The 26,429-nt window shown below is 42.3% G+C and overlaps 1 protein-coding gene across 8 annotated transcripts in view; it reads right to left on the reverse strand.

The window, feature by feature from the left end:
* Window positions 1-26,429, reverse strand: part of CEBPZ (CCAAT enhancer binding protein zeta) — a 190,236-nt gene that overhangs the window by 30,488 nt on the left and 133,319 nt on the right. For 4 of the 8 annotated variants that reach the window (XM_078779059.1, XM_068115591.2, XM_078779060.1 and 1 more), the window contains 6 exons: window positions 24,055-24,123; window positions 23,385-23,451; window positions 17,454-17,507; window positions 1,106-1,209; window positions 744-801; window positions 412-593 (listed from right to left, as the gene is read on the reverse strand). In XM_078779059.1, the coding sequence (XP_078635185.1) occupies window positions 412-593; window positions 744-801; window positions 1,106-1,209; window positions 17,454-17,507; window positions 23,385-23,451; window positions 24,055-24,123 (534 nt within the window). The remainder of the gene's footprint in view (window positions 1-411; window positions 594-743; window positions 802-1,105; window positions 1,210-17,453; window positions 17,508-23,384; window positions 23,452-24,054; window positions 24,124-26,429) is intronic. The other 4 variants (XM_078779063.1, XM_078779061.1, XM_078779062.1 and 1 more) reach the window with 1 other exon arrangement.

The raw sequence follows: 26,429 nt of genomic DNA on the forward strand, positions 1-26,429 counted from the left end.
AAGGGGGGCCCATAATGCTTTTTTATTTTAAATGAATGAATGAATGAATGAATGATCGTTTTAAGGCCATTTTCCCCGCTAGAGCGGGGGTTAGTCTTGCGGGCCCCATGACAATCATGGTCCCCTGTTTGAGGCAATGTTTTTATGGCCGGATGCCCTTCCTGACGCCAACCCTTAGTCGCCTCTTACGATGCGCAGGGATACGGTGTACCTATTCTAAACCGGGGTACACACCGGGAAAAATATATTTTAAATAATATTTTAATTTTTAAATATTTTAAAAATAATATTTCAAATATTAACAGTAATCCCCTACATGGCGCAGTACACTCGCTCATTGCTCTTTGTTATCCAAATCACACATCAATTAAAAAAGGTCCGACAACTCCTCATTCAACAATCAAGGAGTACCGTCTAAGGAATCTTCTTCCTCTTCCTCCATGAAAACTCCACCAGCATCCTCAACATCATTTTCAACGTCATCGTCCATGCTGCCAAGTGATACCTCTTCATCATCCAGGTCACATTCTTCATCCTCATCTTCATCTTCATCGTCCTCACGTATATTGCGTTTTGAAGGTCGTTTCACGCTACTACGCACACGCGAAACAAGAACGATTATTGCAATCGCTCAAATGTATTTGTCGGGTCACTCCTCAAGGTTTTGGAATGTATTCCTCTGTGCAAAAACAATAATAATAAATCGATAAAACTTTCTGCTGCTGGTGAAGCAACATCCTTACCCAGCAAAATCCAGATCATCTTGAAGGTCGTCATCTTCCACACCCTCTTCACATTCATCTAAGAACATGTAGTGGAAGTGAATCATAGCGCAATCAGTTTTCAAAAAGCAAATTGCGTGAGGATGATGCACAGTTTGGCGAGCTGATTCTGAGTTACCACGTCGGTTATCAGAAGGTGCACAATGTACATCCGAGCACCAAACCGCACCACATGACATGAATAAAACACCCGACCATCAGAGTAACCAACAGCCGGTGGCACAGTGAACTGTAAACTACACTCTGCTGGCCAGCACGTCGGTTTAACACTCGTCCCTTTCCCTGCTTGAACAATCGCAACCCGCTGGGCAATTTTCACTGACCGAGGAATATTTCAAACTCGTCGTCGCTCACGTCCTCAATGCTGTCGTCGTCGGCCTCATGCCGGGGTCGTGCCGTCTGCTCCTTTTCTTTGATTTTAAAGTACCTAAGTGCAGGGCATGGGAGGTGCAAGCAGAAACTGGTGTGGGGAAATCTTCCATCACAGCTCGACACAGCCGAGTAACCAAAATATTTCATTCCACAATGAATGGTGTTTTTGCATCAGCAAGCTCGAATGCAATGCATGAGGACCAATGGAGGAGAATCTTTCGGAATGAACATTGCAAGGATCCGAGAAGCTATTGGATCAAAAGGAATACACTGTATAACCAATAGCATTGGGATGGTAAAGAAATATACAGGATTATGAATTTAAAACTGGTTATTCAATTTCTAATTGGATGTTGTTCCAGCTTTAGCAAGAAACACAGTTCAGACACAGTCACAAACATTTTGCACCATAGTTTGATGGATATCGGGCACAATTATTTCACTGTTTCACATTTCAAGGTCACTTTGGAGAGACCCATCATTCATTTTGATCTACCTGTTATTTTCAACATTGGTGTGGCCTGTTATCTTTCCCCAAACTACATTAACACAGGTGACTTTGGAAGGCCCAATGTGACAGAAATGTTGCAAACCTGTGGCACCAAACAACCATTTATGCTTTGAAGGTCGGTAAGGTCTTTACCTCATGGCATCTTGAATACAATTTAGTTGTAATACGCCGCACACCCACCTTTTCATAAAGCAAGCACCAATTTGCCGTGTCCTTCGCTAATTACATACAACATAAAGAACAAAAAAATATTCACCTTCCAGATCAAATACATTATTTGTATTCAAATTATTAATCCTCCTTTACCTCCCAAGAGAAGAGGGAAAAGCTGTCACCTACATACGATTATATATACACAAGTCATACATATCTACTATAAATACATCTCGCGAGAGATCTCGCGAGATCTTGGAGACGGCGGCAGGGATTTTCGAAGCTCCACACGGTCTCCACGTTTTTCGAAGTTAAGTCTGTTCACAATTGTATTTTGTCGAAACTGTATTTATCTTTCGGTGTGTGAAGTTATTGTGTGCAACTTTGGTTGTTTCTCGGTGTTTATCTTTCATAAATTGATCGTCTGTTTGCCGTGTCGCGAGCAAGGCCTTTGAGGCCTTGTACAGTGTGCACTGTACAACCTTGAGGCTTTGTTTTTCTCAGCGGTCCGTCTTTTGTGATCCAATAACTTTCGTTCTCTGTATTCCCAGTCTTTTCACCCATAGCCTACTTCCTTGTGTAAATCTCAACTCAAAATAAATAAATAAATAAATAAATAAAATATACATTTCCTTCTCTGTTCTCATTCGTTTATTCATTCTTATTCGTTCGTTCGTTCTTCGACCACGTGTTTCTCCCCCATTTCCCCAGATAGTTTTCACTCATTAACCTTCAATGTTTACACTTTCCCCTCAAGTTATGTATTCCGTCATATTTTATAACACCTTTTTCTTCTTCTTCTTTAAAAGGCTGCTTTCGACTTGCTCACCAAATCAATTCATCCCAAAAAAAATATCCATCTCCTATAGTGCCTTTTTTCTACATTCCCTAAACTCTCCTGCACTCCATCCTCCATCCAGCGTCCTTAAACGTATTTTTAACTCGAAGGTCACAAGAAACTCATTTTGCAATAAATGTTCGTTTCCCATAAATCGTACACTTTCAAAAATCCAATCTCACCCCTCCCCTCCAAATCTTCCCCATAACCCCTCCCCTCCAAATCTTCCCCATCACCCCTCCCCTCCAAATCTTCCCCATCACCCATCCCTTTCAAATCTCCCCCCTTGCCCCCTCCCTCCTAAACTGCCCCCTCGCCCCTCCCCTCCTAGACTCCTGCCTCACCCCTCCCCTCCAAATCTCCCCCATATCCCATCCCTTTCAAATCCCTCCCCTTGTCCCTTCCCTCCCAAACTCCCCCCTCACCCCTCCCCTTCAAATCTCCCCACCCTCATTGCTTCTCAATTTCCCCCCCTCTCACTCCCCCTCCTCAAAGCATCCTCCCCGCTTCTTCCCCCTTCAAACTCTCACCTCCATCTCCCCCAACCTTCTGCCTCGCTCTTCCCCCTCCTCAAATAACACCTCATTGTGGCTCACCCAATCACCATCAAACCTTCTGTCCGCCCCATCCTTCCCTTTCTCCGAGCTATTCTGAAATCTCTGACACACCTTCAACAGCTCTCCCTACCTCTTCCACCTCTTCCACATCTTACCCTACCCCTCCTCCCCCCTGTTCTGTATCTGATGCTCCCCCTTCCTCTTCATTAACGGTATGGACCTCAAACATCCGGGGCCTTCGTTCAAACTTAACTGATCTCTCCATACAGGTTGCTTCTGTCAAACCAGACGTGATCTGCCTAACAGAAACTTTCCTCCTTTATGATGTCTCTGATTCCATAGTATATCTCCCGGGCTACTCCCTCCTCCGGTATGATAGACCTGAGCCTCGTCCTGGAGGCGGGGTTGCTATCTTTATCAAAAACTCTTCCTCACTCGCCCTGCACTGCACTCTCTCCACCTCACCCCCAGGAATACCTCTGGCTACGGCTTCCCCTTCGCTCCCACCTCTTGTTCATATGTGTGTTGTACCGTCCACCAAACAGTGATGACTCCATCTACATCTCGCTGTCTGATGATATGGACCAACTTCTATCTACTCATCCCAACTCTCTCTTCCTCATATGTGGTGATTTCAACTGTCATCATGCCAGTTGGCTGGGTGTGGGTACCTCGCTCACCAGCCATGGCTCCTCAGCAAAGGACTTCTGCGACTCACTGGGACTGACACAATCTGTCAATTTCCCGACCCGGATCTCAGTCAACGGAACATCTTCTCTTCTGGACTTGGTTATGACTAACTTCCCTGAAAATGTCTGCTGCTCTTCTTCTGCTCCGATCGGATCATCTGATCATGTCCTTGTTAAAGTGGACATCTCTCTGACCATCCTCAGGGAGCCTGCTCAGCGTCGACGAGTCTGGCATTTCACTCAGGCCAACTGGCACGGTCTTCAAGCAGCCATCAATCATCTGGACTGGTCTCCCATCTCTACCACCTCTGACATCAACTCATCCTGGGAATTCTTCCAAAGTAAATTGCTCTCTCTCATGCACAGATTTATCCCATCTCGTCTTCAGTTGTCATACCCTTCCTCCCGTCCATGGTACACGGAATCTTGTGGTGAGGCTGTTGCCCAGAAACAACTTGCCTTCGTCTCCTGGAAAGCAAATCCAACGGAAGGAAATCTCGTTTCCTTTCACAAAGCCCGAAACAAGTGTGTGTCCACCCTCAGGAGAGCCAGGAAACAATATCTCTCCGTTCTCAAGACCGAACTCTCTTATCTGTCTCCCTCTTCCAAATCCTGGTGGCGTCTGGTCAAATCCGTTTCTGGTGTTTGTTCCCCCTCCATCCCCTCCCTTACCTCAAACGGCGACACAGCTGACTCCGCACGTGAAAAAGCTGAATGCCTCAACTCTGTGTTTGCCTCTAAATCTTGTGTCCCAAACCCATCCCTCTCTGTACCCACCATACCCAGTCGTACCCTGCTGCTCCTGGACTCCGTGTCCTTTCCTCCTGACAAGGTGGAAAAGTTCCTGTCAACCCTCGACTCTGATTCTGCAACTGGACCCGACGGCATCAGCCCACGGGTCCTAAAATCCTGCTCTGCTGCTCTATCTCACCCTCTCTCTGTTCTCTTCACCCTCTCTTTTGCTCAAGGTCAACTGCCATCTGCTTGGAAATCAGCCAACATCACCGCTTTGCACAAAAAAGGTGCAAAAACAGATCCTAGCAACTACAGACCAATCAGCCTTCTCCCAATTATCAGCAAAGTCATGGAATCCATCATTGCTTCGGATATGAAATCTTTCCTCTTCTCCAATGGCTTGATCTCTGATCATCAATTTGGTTTCAGACCAGGTCACTCTACTCTGGACATGCTGCTTCTGCTGTCTCAACAATGGATGGAGGTCCTCAATGCCAAACAGGAAATTAGAGCTGTCTCCCTTGACATATCACGTGCCTTCGACACGGTCTGGCACCCCGCTCTGCTCACCAAACTCTCCTCCTTTGGTATCCATGGAAATCTCCACGCATGGCTGGCGGACTTCCTCTCTAGTCGTCGTCAACGTGTGGCCCTGAATGGGTTTCTCTCATCTCCTCTTCCTGTTCAGGCTGGAGTTCCCCAAGGCAGTGTTCTGGGCCCCGTGCTTTTTCTGGTCTTCATCAATGATCTCTCTGACTCTCTCGAAAATCCTCTCTATCTCTTTGCTGATGACTCCACTCTCTGCCGCTCCATTCCTCTGCCCTCAGATCGGCAGTCTGCTGCCTCCTCACTCTCTGAAGACCTGGACAAAATCACAGACTGGTCAAACAAGTGGAACATGTCTTTCAATCCTGACAAATCTCACACTCTTACTATGTCTCTCCGAAAAGATCGACTGGACAACCCTCCCATCTACTTTCTCAACAATCCTCTCCAAGAAGTTCTGTCGCTCAAGATTTTGGGTCTCACTATCTGCCATGATCTTTCTTGGGAAAACCACATTTCCAAGCTGGCCTCCAAAGCCAGTCGCCGACTGGGCATCCTCCGTCGTGCGAAGTCCTTCCTCGGCACACCTGAGCTCCTCACCACATACAAGGCTTTCATCCGCAGCTCAATGGAATACTGTTCTCCCCTATGGGCCGGTGCTCCTGCCTCACACCTAGCTCGGCTTCACGCTGTTGAAACCAAAGCTTTCAGAATTATTGGAATCTCCCGCGATGAAGCGATCTCTGAGGGCCTTTCACTCACTCACCGCAGGCAGGTAGGTGGTCTTTCTGTCTTCTACCGACTCCTCTCCGGCCTTGCACCCCCAGCTCTCTCTGTGCTCTGTCCCCCAAATATTCCTCCAGGTCGCACAAGATCTGCCAGCAACCCTCTGATGGTTAAACTGCCGAAATCTCGGCTCTCTGCTCACCTTCACTCTTTCATTCCTCTTTTCTCCCGCCTCTGGAACAAACTCCCTCACTCCCTTCAATCCCACTCCTCCCTCCAGGTCTTTAAAACAGCTGTTCACCACCATCTCTTATCTTCCCCCATCCAAAACCTTGATCTTTTCTACCCCCGCTAATTCACCCCAGATCCACCTTGTTTGAAATTCCAACTTCTTTCCTGGAAGTCCTGGCAGTGTCCATATGTTTTATACCTCTCCCACCGCCCCCTTCCCACGCCCCCCCCCCCCCAAAGCCCTCGCCCTCTCTCAGATATCTCGATGTCTCCATGTCTCTCGGTCCCTGCTCTCAAATGTTGTGTTTGTGTCCTTCCCCCTCTCTCCCCATCTTGTCTACCACTCCCTATGTTATATGTTTTATGTGTCGGTTTGTCTTTCTGTGTGATTAATGTTCGCTCTTTCACGAGCCTCGATCTTGTATACAACAACAACAAAAAAAAAAAAAAAAAAAAAAAAAAAAATGGATGAGGTGTGTATGGGTGAGTGTGCGGGGTGGGGGGTGGGGGGAGGGGTACGTTTTTGTGAAGGTCTACTGTAGCTTTCTGATGTGAAATGTGATCAAATGATCGTCATGATCTCCTGAGTTCATTAGGTTAATCAACAACAAAGAATCCGGAAGAATTCTCATGTTTCTAAGCGTGTGCTTAATAGGTTTCTAAGGGTGTGTTTTAAGGTGTATAGAGCAGTTTAATAGGCCCTTACATAGCATGGCATGGCATTTCAATTACAAAATAAATTAAAACTGTGAGCAGTGATTATCCAGGGACCAAGACGCCCCACCCTGATTGGACAAGTGTGCGCCAGAGTCATTGACAATGGCAGCCCGGATCCGATTGTTTAAAGTTTGAACTGAATCGATCGAAAAATGAAGGAAGAGATGCATTTTAAAGGTTTTCATTAAATCCAATATGGCCACCATGTCACATGGCCTATGACATCATATTTAGGATATGTATCCAATCACATGGCATAATATAAGTGGTCAAAGTTTCCACTCAAGTCGATCGAAAAATGAAGGCAGAGATGCATTTTTAAAGGTTTGCATTAAATCCAATATGGCCACTAGGTCACATGACCTGACATCATGTTTAGGATATGCATCCAATCAAGTGACATACAATAAGTGGTCAAAGTTTCAACTCAACTCGATTGAAAAATGAAGGCGGAGATGCATTTTAAAGTTTTCAAGAAATCCAATATGGCCACCATGTCACGTGACCTATGACGTCATATTTATGCGATGCATCCAACCACGTGGCATACTATAAGTGGTCAACGTTTCAAGGTCATCTGATTAACGGTTTGGCCTGCAGGTCGATACAAAATTCATGGAACCATAATAGTAATTTTAAACAAATGCTGAAATAAACACTAAATTAAATTAAATTAAACAAATAAACACTTTTTTAATTGGCACGCCGTAGACTGGCCGTGAGGTCACGTGACCCATGATGTCATACTCAGGATATGCATCAAATGAAGTGGTATACCAAACATGGTCAAAGTTTCAAGTTCCTACGATGAACGGTTTGACTTGTAGGTCGCCAACAAATTTCATGGAATCAGAATAATAATAATAATCTCAGCAATTTTAAAAGGGCACCAATGGTCCCCTAATAACAAAAAACAATGATAACATTGTAACAAAGCATATGTTAATTAATGCTAATAATATTAACAACAATAATAATAGTTGTGTCATTGGGAAATAATAATAACAAACGTATAATCCCAGCCCTGGCCTAAGCACATCTGGGCTTGGTGAAAGGCAAGCTAATGCTCAAGCAGTACAGCAGGCAGGTATGCTACAAGGCCGTGAAGACCAATCACAATTTGGTCTTATGGACCAACGGGCCCACTTGTGTATGTAAAGGTATGGGAGGTAAAATAGAGTTAAAAATAAAGAAAACGAAAAAATTGAGACATGAGAAATAAGAGGTGGGAGGGTAAGCAACCTAAAACAAGCACACAGTGAGAATTTCTTTGGAATACATGTCTCCTACCAGTCCCAATAAATGTCAAAGTGTATAAAACAGTCCTTCGATGGTCCGTCCACCGATTTACTAACACATAGTCCAAACAGCTCGGCTATTTAGATATAGATAACAAAATATGTTGTATGTTTGTCCCATACACAGAGGATATTTTTCAAAACCCAACAGTCTGTTTGTTATAAGTAAATAGATCACTGAAACGATAACTTTATGTGACATAAATATTGCATAGTAAAGCCATAACAAATTAAAACTATAAAGAGCAATCAGAGATTGCAGACCCTCGCCAGGACATGAGTGATTTTAAGGCATTTTTATGTTAAAAGAAACATGGCGGCCGAACCATGTGACTGATGACGTTCCACCAATTTTTCCATAGATGACGCTCAAGATATTTAATCTTGATCGGATGAAGTTTTGTACTTGTCGAATTATGACGTCATAAAGGAGGAACCTATGACATCATTAACATGTTATTCACCATGGAGAGTTCCTTACAATGAGCCATGTCTCAATTTTTTTTCTAAGCAGCACTTTTGGAGATAGAGGTGGTTTTTTTTCTTCCAAGATGGCACCTGTACCACGTGACCTATGACGTCATAATTATCATTTTTTTACATCTGCAGGAGGAGGTGCACCTATAGTGAAAATTTCCTGTCAATAGGACCAACGATTGCAGAGAAAATCATGTTTATTCTGTGCGGACAAACAAACAAACAAACAAGAAATATGTCATGCATAGCACGATACTTGCGAAATCCCTAAAATAAGTTGTTGGCCTATGATGACCTCAAAAATACTTGTTGGTTGAATTCAGTGACCAAATATGCAAATCCTCTTCAAATTTCAAGTACCCCAAAAACAATAGGCTTCTTGCTTATGACCAACTCTACCATTTGGTGAAGTTTCGTGAAGATCGGTTGAAGATTGCTACCTGTAGGCGACTGACATAAAGACAGATATACAGACAGACAGACAAACAGATGAAATAATGCACAAGATCAACCAATATACTTGAAAAATCTTCGATTTTCGCAAGTAACAAACGGACTCAAATGCAATACCTTCTCCTCTAGCAAGGATAACTAGAAGGACACTCTTCAACGTCACGACATCGACCGATATGCATCCGCCCACATTATTACATCATTATGCATACTTATACCAAGTTTGATTTGAATCCCTTTAGCTGTTCTCAAATAATGAATGAATGATCGTTTTAATGCCATTTTCCCCGCTAGAGCGGGGGTTAGCCTTGCGGGCCCCATGACAATCATGGTTCCTTGTTTGAGGCAATGTTTTTATGGCCGGATGCCCTTCCTGACGCCAACCCTTGGTTGCCTCTTATGATGCGCAGGGATACGGTATACCTATTCTATATCGGGGTACACACCGTGATCATTCATCCCAGCAAGCTGGTACTCAATTTGCCGACCTCGGAAGGATGACAGGCTGAGTCAACCACCCTGGCGTTAATTCAGCGATTGACCGGGATTCGAACCCAGGATCCTAGGATCCCAAGCCGGCACCCTAACCGCTAAGCCAACACCAGGCTGGTGTTGAATTCTGAATCCTGAAGTTCTGAATCCAAATCCTCAACAAGTTCTCAAGTACAACATTTTTACCTGACATGACCTCTGACCTTTGATACAGTAATCTAATCAGTTCATCTTTTCATCACAATATAATTTGTTGCCCCCCCTAAGTAATGTAACAGTGAAGTCAAATTTGTTATTGTTGCTATATACTCAAGAAATTTGAATTTGGGGTCAAAATATGACCATGAAGCAAGTGTACAGAAGGTCACCTTTTAATTCTTGATATTTCTATGTATACATGTTTTACCATTGTCGAACAATAGCACATCTTATGTTCAGTCCCTCCATTTTAGGTAAACATTGGTATTGGAACAAATGTGTTATTGTTATTGTTATTGCATGCAAGGGATATGCAACCAAACACTAACTATTAAACTATTTGACAGGTGTTTCTTGTTGCATTGATTGTTCACACATAAAAGAGCTGTGAATGTCTAGTCTTGATTTTATTCTTTGCTTTTTCCTTGGGAGCCTGCCTTTGGAGTCAGTAGGCATAAACCAACATGAAGATGAGACAACTGTCCATGAAAGAAAAGCGAGAAATTTGGATGCTGAAGGAACAAAATAATTCAATTAGATCCATTGCACAAACATTGTGATACAACAATTTGGAATATCTTGAAAAAGACAAACCACTCGTGTATGTGGTTACATCTAATTCATCACTTTCATCACTTTCCCCCTTGACCAAGTCAACCAAGGAAAACAACTGCAGTTGATGACAGAAAAATCATCAGAGCTGTGAAGAAAAACCCGAAAACAACTGTCAGTGACATCACTAACAACCTCCAGAGTGCAGGGGTGAAAGTATCACAATCTACCTTTCGCAGAAGACTTTGACAGCAGAATTACAACGGCTACACCAAAAGATTCAAAGGTCTCATCAGCTCCAAAAATAGAAAGGCCTGATTAGAATTTTCCAAAACGTACAGAAAGTTTAATGGACAGATGAGACCAAGATAAACCTTTACAAAAGCGATGGAAAGGTGAAAGTGTGGAGAAAGGAAGGAAATGCATTTGATCCAAAGCATACGACCTCATCTGTGAAGCAGAGCAGAGGTAGTGTCGTGGCTTGAGCTTGCATGGCTGCCTCTGGAACTGGCTCGCTCATCTTTATTGATGATGTAACCAATGATGGCAGCAGTATAATGAATTTGGAAGTGTACAGAAACATTATGTCTGCCCTATGTACAAAAAAAAGCCTCCACACTCATTGGGTGGTGCTCCACCATGCAGCAAGACAATGACCCAAAACCCACTGCCAACGCAACCAATGAGTTCATCAGGGGAAAAAGTGGAAGGTTTTAGACTGGCCAAGTCAATCTTCTGATTTAAATCCAATGGAGCGTGAATTTCACTTGCTGAAGAGGAGACTAAAGTCAGAAACCACACCAAACAAACAACAACTAAAAATGTCTGCAGTAAGGGCTTCACAAAGCATCTCAAAGGAAGAGACCAATAGTTTGGTGATGTCAGCGGGCCACAGGCTCGATGCAGTTATTGCATGCAAGGGATATGCAACCAAACACTAACTATTAAACTACTTTGATTTACTTTAAGTTAATCTGTTCCAATACTTATGACTACCTAAAATGGGGGGACTGAAAAAAAGAAAAGAAAAAAAGAGCTATTGTTATATGATGGTAAAACATACATGCATAGAAATACCAAGAAATAAAAGCTGACCATCTCGTATTCATCTTTTGATCTCAAATCCAAATTTGAGTAGTTAGCAAAAATAAGAAATTTGATTTTACTTTTCCAATCCTTATGGAGGGCACTACATACTTATACCAAGTGTGGTCAAAATCCCAACACTGGTTCACAAGTATTTGCGGTAACAGCATTTTTACTGAACATAACCTATGACCTTTGACCTCGGGGCCCCCAAAATCTAATCAGTTAATCTTTACATCATTATACATACCTGTACCAAGTTTGACTTGTGTACTTTTAGCCATTCTTAAGTTATAAACCTATTACGGACTCTGAACTTTTTGACCTCTTGACCGAAGATCAAATCAGTTCATCTTTGCATCACAATACATACTTGTATTGGTCAAAATCTCATCACTCCTTCACACGCTACCTCGGTAACAGGATTTTTACCTAACATGACATCTGACCTTTGACCTCATGACCCCAAAATCGAATCAGTTGATCTTTACCGCGTTATACATACTTGCACCAAGTTTCATTTACATCACTTCAGCCATTCTCAAGTTATCGTCAAAACAAAAGCCTATCAAAAGCAAAAGCCAAAAGCCGGATCGATAATGCGTCCGTCGACAGAGGTATAAAAATGTATAAAACACCCTGAAAGTCGAACTTGTTCTGCAATTTATCATAATAAATCCATGTAACAAGTTTCATTTGAATATGTTAAAAGGTAAGGGGGAAAAGTCTAGAAAGCTGACCCATGTCTAACATGCTATTTGCTAAGTCCAAAAAGGACATTGCTCCATGGAAAATTGGCGAAACGCCCTGAAAATTCACACTTGTTCTGGTTAAGAGGGATGGGGAAAAAGTCTGGAAAACAACAGTTGGGATGGACAGACAGACAGAGAGCAAAGCTATAGTCCCCTCCAGTGAAACCGGTAGGGGACTAGTAAAATGGAAAGGGAATGATGGTGGTCTCGCGGTGAGGACACTCGATGGACATATACTGGTGTTTTGGGTTTAAAATTTGGTTGAATGCCACCGTGTTAAGCATTTAGATTCCAAGCTTCTGGAAACCGAGCTATTTTCAGAAGGATAACCACCACATCTGTCATTACTGTATTGTGGGTAAAAAAAAAACCAAGGTGGTTCATGAATCATTCTCAACAAGGGGGTAATCCACCTGCTCCAGATAGTCTGGTCTACGTGATCCCAATCCACCCATTGTTTTTGACTCACAAGCAACTGAAGCAATGTGGTCACCTAAGGCTCATTTATAACCACCCCTTCAAGGCAGGGGAGAGCCGGCAGGCCAACTATGTTGCACATTTATTGCCCCTCTGGGCTCTAACGAGAGGGCTGAAAGGGACCTCAATATATCCCTCAAATAGAAGGGCCCAGCAGAATATCTGGAGACAAACTAACTGGCCATTATCGCACTAGACACTTGATGATGCCATTGATTAATCTGTATAGAAGCTGTTATGGCCGAGCAGACATACAGAGGTCACATTTGAAAAGTTGCAGTGACAATTTAGATCAAAAGAGATGAATAAATCGAGGTTCAATTCTGGGAGAAGCATAAACAGGATTATAAGAGAAATGAAAGGCCATAAATAACGGACCTGTCACAAATTATTTACAAGCGATTGGCAGAATACCTGTCCGACTGGCGATCTTGTTCCAAACGTGGCACATGTTCTTCTATCACATCCCTTTATTTGGGAAGTGTATACATAGGCAACAGACCACTGCCCCGATCGCTCCCGAAAATAAAAATAACCTGGGTCATGTACATGAAGCAAAAACATGCTTACTGCTTATATGCATCTATAATAATAAAAGGCAGTGCCAGAGAGAGAGAGAGAGAGAGAGAGAGAGAGAGAGAGAGAGAGAGAGAGAGAGAGAGAGAGAGAGAGAGAGAGAGAGTGTGTGTGTGTGTGTGTGTGTGTGTCGTCTCCATAACTCCAAAACCATGAAACCTAGCAGCCCCAAACCTGGCATGCATACTTGTTGATCTCCAATGGAGTGCATAAATAAAAACTGGGTGTTTGTGTGTTAAAACACTCCTTTTGGAGATAATTTACACTAAAACTAGAAACAGCCTTTAGCCAGCATGTATTCAGCCCACTCAGCTTGGCGTCTTAATTCCGCCATTTTGGCCGCTCAGTTGAAAATTGCCTCACTTCAGAACAGGTCGGTTTCTGTACAATAACGCTTCATATCTACAAATCGCAATATAGTTGATCTCCATACATATGAATCGCTGTGTTTCTGTATACATCGCAATGCTTATAAACGCCAGTGCTCGTGCCTTTATTTAATTTCCGCACATATTTTACATATAACATGAGATAAGCGAGAGTATCCCTTCATCTGAACCAAATTTTAATTTTTAAACTGCCGAATTGACATTAGCAGCAGTTCTGACTTCTAAAAAAGTGTTAATTTGTCCAATTCCAACATTATTGGACACTGGGCATCTCAACAGTTTCGTTGGAGGTGCTTTCTTGAGTGCTGAAGCCGCTTAGTGAGCGCTTTAAAAGCAGCTTGATAATGGAAAACCCAGCTGTTCACCATTCTCTTACCTTTCATTTGCTTTATTTGTTTTTTTGACTTTGATGATGACTTTGATGCTTTGATGCTCAACAGAAGTGCCATAGATTTACAAACGCCATCACCTCCCCATAAATTGTTTTTGTTCAGAGTAAAACCACCGAAGCGACTTTTAAGGATCATCAAATATCGAAAGGTTGGAGAGTCGATAGTTGTCATGGGCCTTGTAAAAGCAACAGGTCTGTGATGCAAGCCCATGGACCAGTGCAATTGGAATGATCCTGGCAAATTAATCACGATGTATTGTATACTAGCAAAAGTACCTCGCATTTCCGGGTAATGCAGAGTCGCTTCGTGATGGGAATATGAAGGGAGGGGGGTGACAGAGAAGATGGGGGACGAGGGGGTGGGGTAGGAGAGGGGAAAGATGCAAGATGGTAGGAGAATGGAAGGAGCGTGAGGGACTATATCTTTACATATAATGTGCATATTAAGTCTGGATGTGCTGTGTGAATGCCAAGAATCTTTCATGGCCAGCCCACGTATCCTGCTGCCAGATGCCCTGATCAGGTGGTGGAAATGGCCTTCCAATGAGAACGAAATGTGTCCTCCCTTCTGACATCACTTTCCCCCTTGATCTCACTCTCACTTCTACTCTGCTGTTGGTGTTTCCGCTTTCCATTTTTCTCCCTTCCTTTCTGCTCACTCTTCCACAAGCTTCAATCATGTACACAAAATAAATTTAAAAAACGAGTTTCAAGAAAAGCAAATGTAGGAATGCAAAAGGAAGCTGTTCTTTTGCCATTTCTAATGATCTACAAGTTTGGTTGTTTACATATCAACAATACAATAAAAGTAACATTTTCACTAAACATTTGAGATTACGCTGACAAATAACATCTTCAACTTGCTAAAATCATTAAAGAGAGCAAAAAATAAAAGGGGAGAGGTTGGGTTAAACAACAGAACAAAAGTTTCAAAGGTCAGGTAATAATTCACTTCCACTGAGCATTCTTGAAATATAAATTATAAAACAATGAGTAGTCAAAAAGAGTCATTCACACACAATGTGCACACTGATCTACTATCACTCCTGATGCAGCTCTGACTCACTCCAACCCTAAATCAACATTCCTTCCCTTCACCCACCCCCACCACTCCCAATCTCGTCTCTGATTTTTGCTCTTTTGAAGGGGGGGGGGGGGGGTCACCACCCAACACATCAGATTCTCTTTGCTTTCCGTGGTGATTTGCGGCACTGTCCTGTTGGCTCCATCAAAAATTGTTAAAGTTGTGTACTAAATTTTATCATGTCAAGTTTCTTTAAGATCAGAAATGGTTATAATTGATGCTATATGAACAATCCACAAAGAAGGAAGAATGACAACTACTTGTGCAGTATCAGCACCGATGAATGAGTAACGTTCAGCAACTATATGGTTAAAAATGTAAATCAAACAACTAAAATGAGAAATTTGATAGGAAGCTGTAAAGTGGATACAGGTGAGCAAGAAAGACCGATCGGTGGAAACACCTGTGACAAGGTACTGGTTGGTTCTGCTGTTGTGGAAGAGAGCTGCCGGTGCAGCACCAAAATATTGGGATAAATTTGTTTCTAAAAACCCCGAGCTTCTGCAAAGTGATGACACCAATGAAAGCAATGGCATCACACGTTAATGAAAATGCCGTCACTCGGTTCTCCAAGCTGAATGCATTCCACAAAACTCCACTTAAGATACTATTGAGACAAAGGTTCTGCTGCTTTACAACAGGTATTACATTAGCAACTGAGAAGACAACTACAAAAGTAATAACTTAATCCCTGGGCAAACCAGTTGTCATAAACCTATTGCTTACACCTTTTGCTAGGAATAGATGCTGTTCATAATTTAAATTTAAATTACCAAAAAGCAACAGTGGGCTTAACATGTCCAAAGAAATCGACAAGCGTGCGACAAAAGGAGAAATTTTTGCTCCGTGTTGCTGCCAGCACCTTGCAGCAACGCGATGTGTAGAGGTGTTAATTTGTAGTGACTAGCAGCAAAGGTCAACTTCTGAACGGCTTCCTCATGGGACAAAAACCAAGCTGAAAGAAAAGCCAGCTAACACCTTTGTAAGCCAAGCAAATTCGACAAAAAGTTTTACATGAAGCAGTTTTTTTTTTCTTACTTTTATAGAAGCAAAAATGACTTCAACAAGAAGAATTTACAAAGTGGAAAAGTGGAGTTTAATCATCCTTTTTGGATCCATGAAATTTCCACTTCGCCGGATGTCACAAGAGTGAGTGAACACAATAAATATATCATAAGGCTTACAAATAATGTGAAAGAAATCAGAAGTTGGGGTATGTTACTTGCCAGTTACAGGCCTAACTAGTGTGATTACGTAAAGCCAGTTTTGTTTTTTTTCTTTGCAAGATCGAGGCTCGTGAAAAAACGAGGTGACGGAGGGTAAGAACTGGAAGTGGGACAACGGTTGGACAATAAATAAGGCAATGAATGAGCAGGATGGGAGGAAACAGCAACCTGCAAGTAAGGTGTTGGGCAAAGCAGGGTCAATGTGGACAAAAAAGATTGCAGGTAAGAATGGGGGACTACATGAGATGGTGGTGCATTGCCTTCATAAAGCCCTGGAAGGAAAAGTGGGATTAATCAGCCTCAGGTAGTCAGCCTTGATTCTGGAAGATTAACAGGAGGGGTTACTGGAAGAATATGTACATTCCAGAGTTGCCTCAGGCCATCCACCATCCATTCTCATGATCCCTTCAATCCAAAATGACCCCATTCCCAAGTACTCAACTTTTCCAGGTTATTGTGATATTTTTGCCGCCTCTCCCTCACCCCTTTTTGTTTGTTACTAGTCGGTCGATTTGTTCCTTTTCTGTTTCATCCCTGCTTTCCCTTTCCTCTTTTTGCTCTGTTGCAGCTTGTTGGTCCCCATATGTTCTTCTCACCTCTCTTCTCGATCTCACTTATATTCTGCTGTCTGTGTTTTCCCCTTTCCATTTTGTTCCATTCCATTCTGCTCTCTCTTCCACGAGCATTGACTATGTAAACAAAATAAAAGGTTACTGGGGAGGGTCGGAGAATGGAGAGAGCAGGAGCTGGACAGCAGGAGAGGTGGTTTAAAACCCAGAGGCCACCAACTTGCCTACAATGTTAGAGCAGCAGAAATAGTGTTTCAGTCTCAAACAATTCTCCAAAACACATTTAAGAAAAAAAAACTTTAAACATCACACCAACAAAAATAATACCCGATCTTCTATGTTTGTGGCACACCAGCAATTCAACTTTAGCTAATGCATGCTGTACAAAGGGACAGACAGGAATAGATAGGCAAAATTATATATGTTGGTAAAAGCAGAATTTGTAAGGAAGACACAAAATGACCTAAAACTGCATAAATCAGAGATGGCGAAAATAAACAGATATACAGAACATTTGTGCACACATGCATCTGAAAAGAGCAGAAAGACACCCAACCGAGACAGTTATGAACTAACCAGTTCCAGAGAAGAAAATGTGATGCTTTGTTTGCCATATGATCCATTGATGCACTGCAAAGTGAAGTGGAGAGTACATCACCAGCTTGGAATGAGGGACTATTTGCCATATTGATTCAAAAATAGACTAGGGAGTTCATAGAACACCTTACCTCATGCAGTCTTGAGGAAAAAAAGGACAAGAGCCAGGAACAGCAAATTTCATTGGTCCAGATGTAAAATTCTGTAATGTTTTTCCAAGTACTGCTAAACGAAAGGTTTTTGAAAGTGCCAATAAGGCAATTTGTCTTCTACAGTTCCAGTGTCTAATTCAATTGAAATAAAATAAAGATTTTATAGGTTGTAGAAAAACCTTTTCCAGAGTTTATCACTGTCGATTACTGTCTTTTACATCATCTTGCACAGGACGCATGAGAATTAGTTACATTAGTTCTTCGTGCCTGTTAGAACGTCCTTAAAAATAGTACGTTTCCTGTTTGGAATGATTTCAAATTTAGTTTGACTGCCAGACAGGCAGACATATTTCAAAGATGATCTCACTCCTCTGCTCATGTGCAATTGGGACAAATTCAGACACAAAGTACTGCTAAACTACAGGTTTGTTTGCCAATTAATGTGCCGATTAATGTTCAAAATATAACATTCAATTGAAGTTAAGTTGTTCCTCAATCATAAACTTAGGTTTGTAGAGACAGACAGACAAGACAGAGTGAACCAATTGCTTAACCCCACTTTTCGTGTGTGCGGGGTAAAAATATGACATCAAGTTAAAGAACAAAACACCCTGAACTAGAACCACACTAAGCAGAGCGCATACCTCCGCCAGTCTGAACAGATTACGTCTTTATCCCACTGATTGGCAAGATCTGGATCCAGACCCGAACGAAAATCAAATCGGCTTGTTCTTGTCATCCAGCCAAGTCATCCACCAAGTTTGGTCATAACTCGTCCACAACTTTTTGAAATATCATGCTATATGTCGTACTTGGGCCCATCTCTCAATGGTGAAGAATCACTTTAAAACTTTTTTAAAACTCTCGTATCTGGATCCCGATTTGGATCTTCACCAAAACTGAATCAATTCTTCCTTGTCACACACCCAACCTGTCGACTAAGTTTCACCCGAATCCGTCCATAACTTTTTGAGATATCGTGCTATACCTGTATCTCATTTTTGGCCCTATCTCAATGGTGAAGACTCACCAAAAGAATTATCGTATCCGGATCCAGCTACGGATCTTCACCAAAACCTAATCGTTTTATCCTCGTCACACACCCATTTTCTCGACCAAATTTCGTCCAGATCTATCAATAACGTTTTGAGATATCCTGTTCACAGACAGACAGACAGACATGGGTGAAGACATAACCAATGTCCACCTTCGGTGGCAGAGGTAGTAACAAGTGGTTTACAGTCTTCGGATTATTGTACAGGTTAAAGTGCTTTCCTCATAAAAACACGAGTCATAGAATTGTTCCCATGCTAATTTGTTCATTGTGTGCCAATGTTTTTGCCCTGTATGTTAAACCGTAGGGGAGAAATATCATCAGCAATGAGTTTCAAGAGAATTGTTCCTTCCATCATTCATACATATCTGTGGTTGCATTTTACACTCATTACTATGTGACAGAAGTAGAATATGCGTTGATCAATCAAACTGAAACTTTATACTCGAGTAGAAGAGCCACAGGTCAGTTATCCACAACGTTAGACCAAGTATCGGTAGATCTGCGAAGGGTACAAAAAATACAAACCTACAGGAGTCAACATGGTGGATTACAAAGCTTCTCCGAAGAGATTCGCATGCAAAACAAGTCAGCATCCTTTAAGTCAGAGGCCTCAAGTTGACCTCAACACAAAGGATTTCTTTTCTTTTTTGGTAAAAGGTCTCCAATTCCACGGTCACGAGGTCACGCGGAAAAGTCACGTTAGCCTTTTCAGAATTTCTGAAGCTTTCACGAGATTTAGCGAGGGTGGCCAAATAAAAATATACCATTAGGCAGAACATACTCGCCGAATAATTCTGCAAAGGGCCACAAGTCATATTGACTTTCTTTATTAAGTGGTCAGTTGTGGTGTAGTACAAATAGCAGCGATCCGAGATAAGCTGAAGGATTCATGTTAAGTGAGCCAATACCCCAAATAAATAAACCAGGAGCCACTGCCAGGAAGCTAAGTGGTAAAATGAGCTGTGCACACGAACAGGTCATGTGTACTCGGTTCACTCGCATCTCACGTTTAACCGGGGGCATCTTGGGTCGTGCGAGAGCCTTCACTGGTATCGATAATTGCCTCGGCACAGCTGAGGATTAAGCTTGGAGCAAATACTGTGGTGTTATCAGAGAGGGTACCTATTTAATCACACCGTACATTCATGTGAATACAACAGCCACCGTACGCGTTAGCCCTTCAACTACACCGGATGACAAGATAACCAAAGCCTGTACAAACTGCAAATAATCCCCGTACATTTACACCAAAGTGCTGTGGCTAAATTTACCGCTTGTAGCTATAATCCTACTGTTCCGCAGGAGATGCCAGACAAGGCGAGAAAGATGGAGAGAGTCAAATTGATGATCATTTGAAAATCATCAGCAGGAAAAAGAAATGAAATAAAACATATACAATGTATCAATTTTATGGTGAGGGTGAAAGTTGTACTCATTACATACAAATATAATCATGCAATTAAAAACGATCTTAGCTGGCCCAAGTCTTGACAGGGTGGCCTAGAAGTACGCACACTCGCGTCCAAGCTGTCGAGCCTGGGTTTGAATCCCAGCCAATATATAAACTGTCAGTTTGGTGTTTCACAGGCAGGGCGATCCGTCAATGTGTGCGCCGTCCCTAGGATGGATGTTAAACTGGGGATCCCGTCTGCCAGCATGGGTTGGTGGACGTTAAATATCCCACAGTGTCCTTCGCAAAGAGTAGGTGAGTATTGCCGGCACCATGGCCAAATTCCAAATTCCTGCCCTAACTGGCGAATGTCAGGCCTGGCCAGGCCGGTTCGTGAAAGACTTGGGCCAAGCTTCCCCAGGCCGACCACACAAGGTGGGATAATAGTGGCCGTTAAAGAGCAACAACAACAATTATCAAATAAAGAATCCTGTTTAAATTTTGGAGTAAACACAATAACAACAAGCATTCTGAGTATTGCGCTGCAATACATGTCCCCTACCGGCATTGGGTAGCACTGTCATAGAAGACAGTATTATGACTTACCGCACTCCAAATTATAGTCCGGAAAACTGTTGGGGAAATTCCCAAAGTTCAAAGTGCCATAACTTTGTCAAAAATGATCGAAACGTCGTGAAGTTCGAAATTGATCTGTAACTTATCATGAGGAAACCATGTACCAAGTTTGAAATCATTAGCATTAAGAGTTTAGAAAAAAAGTCCGGAAAATTGTTCTTTGTGTGACGAACTGACAGACGGACAGACGGATGGAGTGCAAACCTATAGTCCCCTCCGGTGTACACCGGTAGGGGACTAATAATAACTAGAACTGCCACCAGTGATGACCGGTTTCCTCCGCCTTCCCCCTTTCATAGTACATACTTTGATGCAACCCCACTTTCACATCATTCTCACACACACACACACACACACACACACACACACACACACACACACACACACACACACACACACACACACACACACACACACACACACACACACACACACACACACACACACACACACCGCTTTCACATTATTTATTTTTTTCCATCAATTTATCCCTAGATGATGGTCAAGGAATTTCATCCTGATCGGATGAAGTTTGGTACTTGTCCAATTATGACGTCATAATGGAGGCTACTATGACATCATCATTCGCAAAGCTTATTCTCCATGGATAGTTCTTTATAATGAGGTATGTCTCAATCTTTTCTACACAGCACTTTTGGAGATATAGAGATGCAAAATTTTTCGGTTTTTCCAAGATGGCGGCCGTACCACGTGACCTGTGATGTCATAATTATCCTTAAAAGATTATAAATGCCCAGGCACACCTATGGTGAAAAGTTCCTGTCTATCGGTGCAATGACTGCAGAGAAAGTGATTTTTAAAGAAAATAAACCTGAAAAATCGGAGAGCCAGAATCATTGATATGGCCTGGGAAGCCTAGGCGACGTTTCTTCTTCTTCTTCACAAAATAACAACTTCCAGCTTCTCCATATAAAATGTGAGTGTCATCTTTTCATCAAAAATAGTCGGAATTTTGCCAAATCGGTTTTGGTCGAGTGTTAATATACCCGAGCGATTGAAAAATCTGAAATCAGAATTTTATTTGAGGTCACAATGACCCCGTTAGGTCGCTCTGTGCGCTGCCTGCGCATCATGTACAGTGTGATAATTAATTCCCCACTCTCGACCTGAGAAAAAAAATGTTGCGTTTCTTCTTCTTCACACAACAACTTCTAGCTTCCAGATCGTAGATGCAATTATCTTGAAATTTTTCATACTTATTCCACTTCATGACTTCTACTATACTATAAAGTTTCACGTCGATCAATGAAGCGGTTCAAGCGATATATTTTTTTAAAATATTTTCGTTTAATTATTGATCTCTGCCAAACCACGTGACCTATCACAAATTCCAAAAGGTCATTTTAGCAGACGCATATCCTGAATACATCTGTGAAGTTTCCACTCGATAGGATCAAAAATGAGGGAGGAGCTAGGTTTCAAAGGTTTATGCTTAAAAACGTCATAACTCCAAAACCATATGTTATGACGTCATGCTCACTGACGTTTTTGTTTGTCATGGGTATGTGATTCTGCATGCAAAGTTTGGCCTCAATCTGTTCAGTCGTTACGGAGAAAAAGGGGTTTATGTTTTTTCACGAAAAACAATATGGCGGCAAAACCATGTGACGTATGACGTGAAAATTTCTGCATTCGAGTTTTTTTTAACTAAGGTTATGTAAAAAAATATCATATTCATGGGAGCAAGGGATCTATTTGTCGAATTCTAACCTCGTAACGTTAGCACTTTTAATATACTAAATAAACACGTTTTTTGGTCCCATTGCAGAGTTCTTTAGAATATGCCATGACTCAATTTTTTCCATTGAGCCATTTCAGAGATATAGAGGGGCAAATTTGAAGGTGTTTTCCAAGATGGCGCCCATACCACGTGACCTATAACATCATATTTAGCAGTAAAAAAAATTATACGTGCCTAGCCGATCACATGATGAAAATTTCCTGTCAATCGGACCAACAGTTGCTGAGAACATTAATTATAAAGTTTTCGGAGGTGAAAAATAGGGCGGACAAATAATATGAAAAACTCGAGCAGAATCAAAAGGTATTCCTATACAATTTAATTGCATAGGAAATCTAATAAGAAAAACTAATAATAAGAAAAACAAAAGGTATTCCTCCACAATGTAATTGTAATTGTAGAGGAAACCTAATTATACTACCCCCAACCCCAACATCCCCAAAAAGAATGTATTAATTTATCATTACCAACAAACTGCATAAGGTACTGTATTTGCAGTAAACAAGTTATCAATATTTGCCTTAGGAGGATTGAGATCCAACAGGTATAAATGGGTTGGAGCAGTGGTTTCCAACCTGTGATCCGCAGACCCATAATTGTCTGCAAGGCCCTCGGTGTTGATCCACAGGGAGGGGTATGTGGGGAGAGGGCAGGGGTAGCATGATCCTCCCTGCACCGCCAAATGTCGTCACATGTTGTGACTCACCAGAGGTCACAAAGAACCCTTCGTGGAAGGCGGTGGTTCATCCTGCTTGCGTCACAATTTTGCCACCACAATAGTCATAATGTCACGACATCACTGAGGCATCGTGCCACCATTACAGTCTTACATGGTAGTCCAATTTAATTTTTTTGCGAGGTTCAGAAGAAATCGGCACACAAAAGGTTTTGGAACCACTGGCTTGAAAAATACCTGTGGAAGAAAACATCATGTGCAGGAATCTTGCTTTCATCGTGCTGGAGAAATCTTTTGCTGTTCACTGCAAGCCAGGAGAGAAAAGGCAGAAGATAAAACACAATCAAGAAGAAGAACTCACGGTATATGCAGTCACTGACCTGTGACTGCCTGCACTGGTAAACTAAAACAATTGTTCAGAGAAGCCATTTTGTGGTTATGCTGTGCAATAAACTGGAAGTATGACTTTATGAGTTAAAATATTTTTAAAGAATTATCCCCATATACTGTCACATATGCAGTCACAATCCAAAAACACACAAAACACACACGTATGAAAGAAAAACAAAATGCAGTGGTTGCTAGGCCTGGGAAGATGCAGCATGCCATGCATGTAACCTAACTTGACAAGGGCAGGGTTAGCACCGTGCCCCGTGAGAGAAGCGATCGAGCCCTTATCACAATGCTAGCCAACTGGCTCGAGCTCCTCAACGCTTTTAATTTGCTAAAACTGAGCTTAATCCTCTGCTGACAGACAAGTGTGGACAGGGGCATCTGGATTAAAGAAGAAAGAGATGGGAGGTTCATGGGATTCAGTGGCTCTTTCCTCCGGCAAATAACCCCAAAATTTTTATTTACATACGTACATGTATATAAAAGCACAAAAAACAGAAGAAGAAACATTTACCTGGAATGTTCCGGAAATCATTCATAATGGTTTTCTGCTTCCGTCGCATCACCATGCTGCTCATGGTTTCTGCAAGTGCAATAGAATAAATAAACCCAAAAACAATAAATCGGTGCACCGATCATAAAACACCACCAACAAAACGTTTTGGTTTGGAGTCACTTTAAACTGCAATACAACAAGACGTCATACTCATTAATGCAGATACTCTTCATAAGTAAAACCCTTTTTCTAGGTTTTTATATGATGTAGTTAACTTGGGTAGTATGGGTTTATACACAAACACGGAAACCTCATCTGTTCCAGGGTCGTGGCTCCTTGCTAGAGTAGGCCCTCTGGTGGCCAAATACCTAACCATTCTTTAAATCCAATGTGTACTTCTATATGTTTATTGTATGTGTAATTCCGTGGTGAGGTCATCTATTTATTATGTACACAAAGGATGTTAAAGGGGAGAGGGAGGGATCAGGTCGAAATAATATAAACAAATTAATTCTAAATTAATATTTTACTTGGAATTATGGTTCACTTCCTACAAGGAGGGAGATGTATTGTTTTGTGTTTATTTCTTCAAATTGATATATGTGGGAAAATTACATGGCCAGACCAGAAATCAAACCCCGGTCCTCTGGAAAACCGTACCAGTGCTCTGCCATCTGAGCTATCTGGGTGACCCTGAATAAGCATGCAATTTTCCCACACATATGATTGCCACTCTCTTTCCGCCAATGCTTCCGGGGCACTCGCTGCCAACCATAGGAACACCAATTGGCTGAACACAAGAGGGTCTTCCTCCAATGGGGGACAAATCCATGTCCTCCATTATAAACACCACTGGGGGCGTAGTGAAGCAATTAGATTAACTAGGGCATTGCCCGTACGTGGGTGCCCGTTCCTTGCCAAAAAAAAAAAAAAACGCTACCCGTACGCTCTACCCCGCCCGTACGCCCGTAAACAAAAAAAACAACGCTCTTCGCTTCCGCCCTTCGCTCTGACTGAATTGGGAGAAATAATGCGCATAAGAAATCGAATTACGTACCGTAATGGCGGTCAGCTCGTAACGCGCTCAGCTCCGCTCGTCTCACATCGGCCACGCCTACGCAACAAAGCGTTCTGTGATTGGCTGCCGGAAATGAAGTCTTCACTGTCCGGAAGTTCGCAAATCGCAGTTACGATGAATCGTTTTAATTTAATCGCAGTTTGAATTCGTTTTAAAACATAGTTTAACGGCAACATAGTTTGCAAACGTGAAATAAATGAATACGCTCTCAAACGTGCCGTCCGAGGCAGAGTGTGTTCGCCACGTTCGGCACACGTGATAGCTCGCTGCTCTCTGATTGGTTGAATCGTTTTTTGGACATAGCTCGGTAAGTACTTGTCCGATTAATATGAAACCTTGAAAAGGCACATCCTCGGGTCCCCAGCAATATACCTGGCAAGTTTAAAGTATATCGGACCCGTGGTTGTCGAGAAACAGCGGTCACAGACAAACACACAGACACACAGACACACAGAGATTACTGGAATTATAGATAGATGAACAGGATTAAATAATTAAATTGATATATGAGGGAAAATTACATGCCCAGACCAGGAATCCTTGATATACGAGTGCCAACACATTTTGGGTGGACGGATGGACGGACGGACGGACATACACCGACGTGATTTTGAGGGTTTTCTAAATAAAACTCAAGAATGCAGAAACAGACGTTGCTGAAATTTGGAACATATTACCTCAATGTACAAAGCATTTACATCTTAAATTTGCAGCCAATTTCATCCAGTAGAAGCCGAGAAACGTATTGTCGCGCGGATCCCTCCGGTTTACACCGTAAGACCGCGGATGAACGAATGGGCTTTAACCCTATCGGACCCGCTGTCGACTTTAGTCGCCACGGCCATACTCAACCTTCTGACATGAATTTCACCATTCATATAACTGCATGACACAGCTGGAAGTGGCTGGTCCTCACGAGCAGCGCTCGCTTTAGTGGAACGGGTCTGATAGGGTTAAACGAGGTGACGATCAATCACGGATTCGACTATAAAAGCACGGGAGGAAGGAGGGAAGAGGAAGACGCGGAAGCGCCTACCTCCCGGCTCGCGCGCGCCAGCGTCTTCAACCTGGAAAGTGATTAACTCAAACGAGAGCGGGTTTAAAAAGAAATGGAAAATAATACAAGGGTTTATTCGAAATAAAGATCGAGACAGGGAAATAACGCGCCGGTAAATGAATATGCTAATCGGAATGTCCCCACACAGCCTTCAGAAACGAGACAAAGGGAGAGTGAATAAAATAATAATTGTCCCGTCGTGTATTTTATATGGATGTGAGCTTATCTGGCTGGAGTATCGGGTCACTCAAGCTTCGA

The sequence above is a fragment of the Myxine glutinosa genome, chromosome 5 (genome assembly GCF_964187855.1).
Source record: "Myxine glutinosa chromosome 5, kmMyxGlut1.1, whole genome shotgun sequence".
In the NCBI taxonomy this organism is placed as follows: domain Eukaryota; kingdom Metazoa; phylum Chordata; class Myxini; order Myxiniformes; family Myxinidae; genus Myxine; species Myxine glutinosa.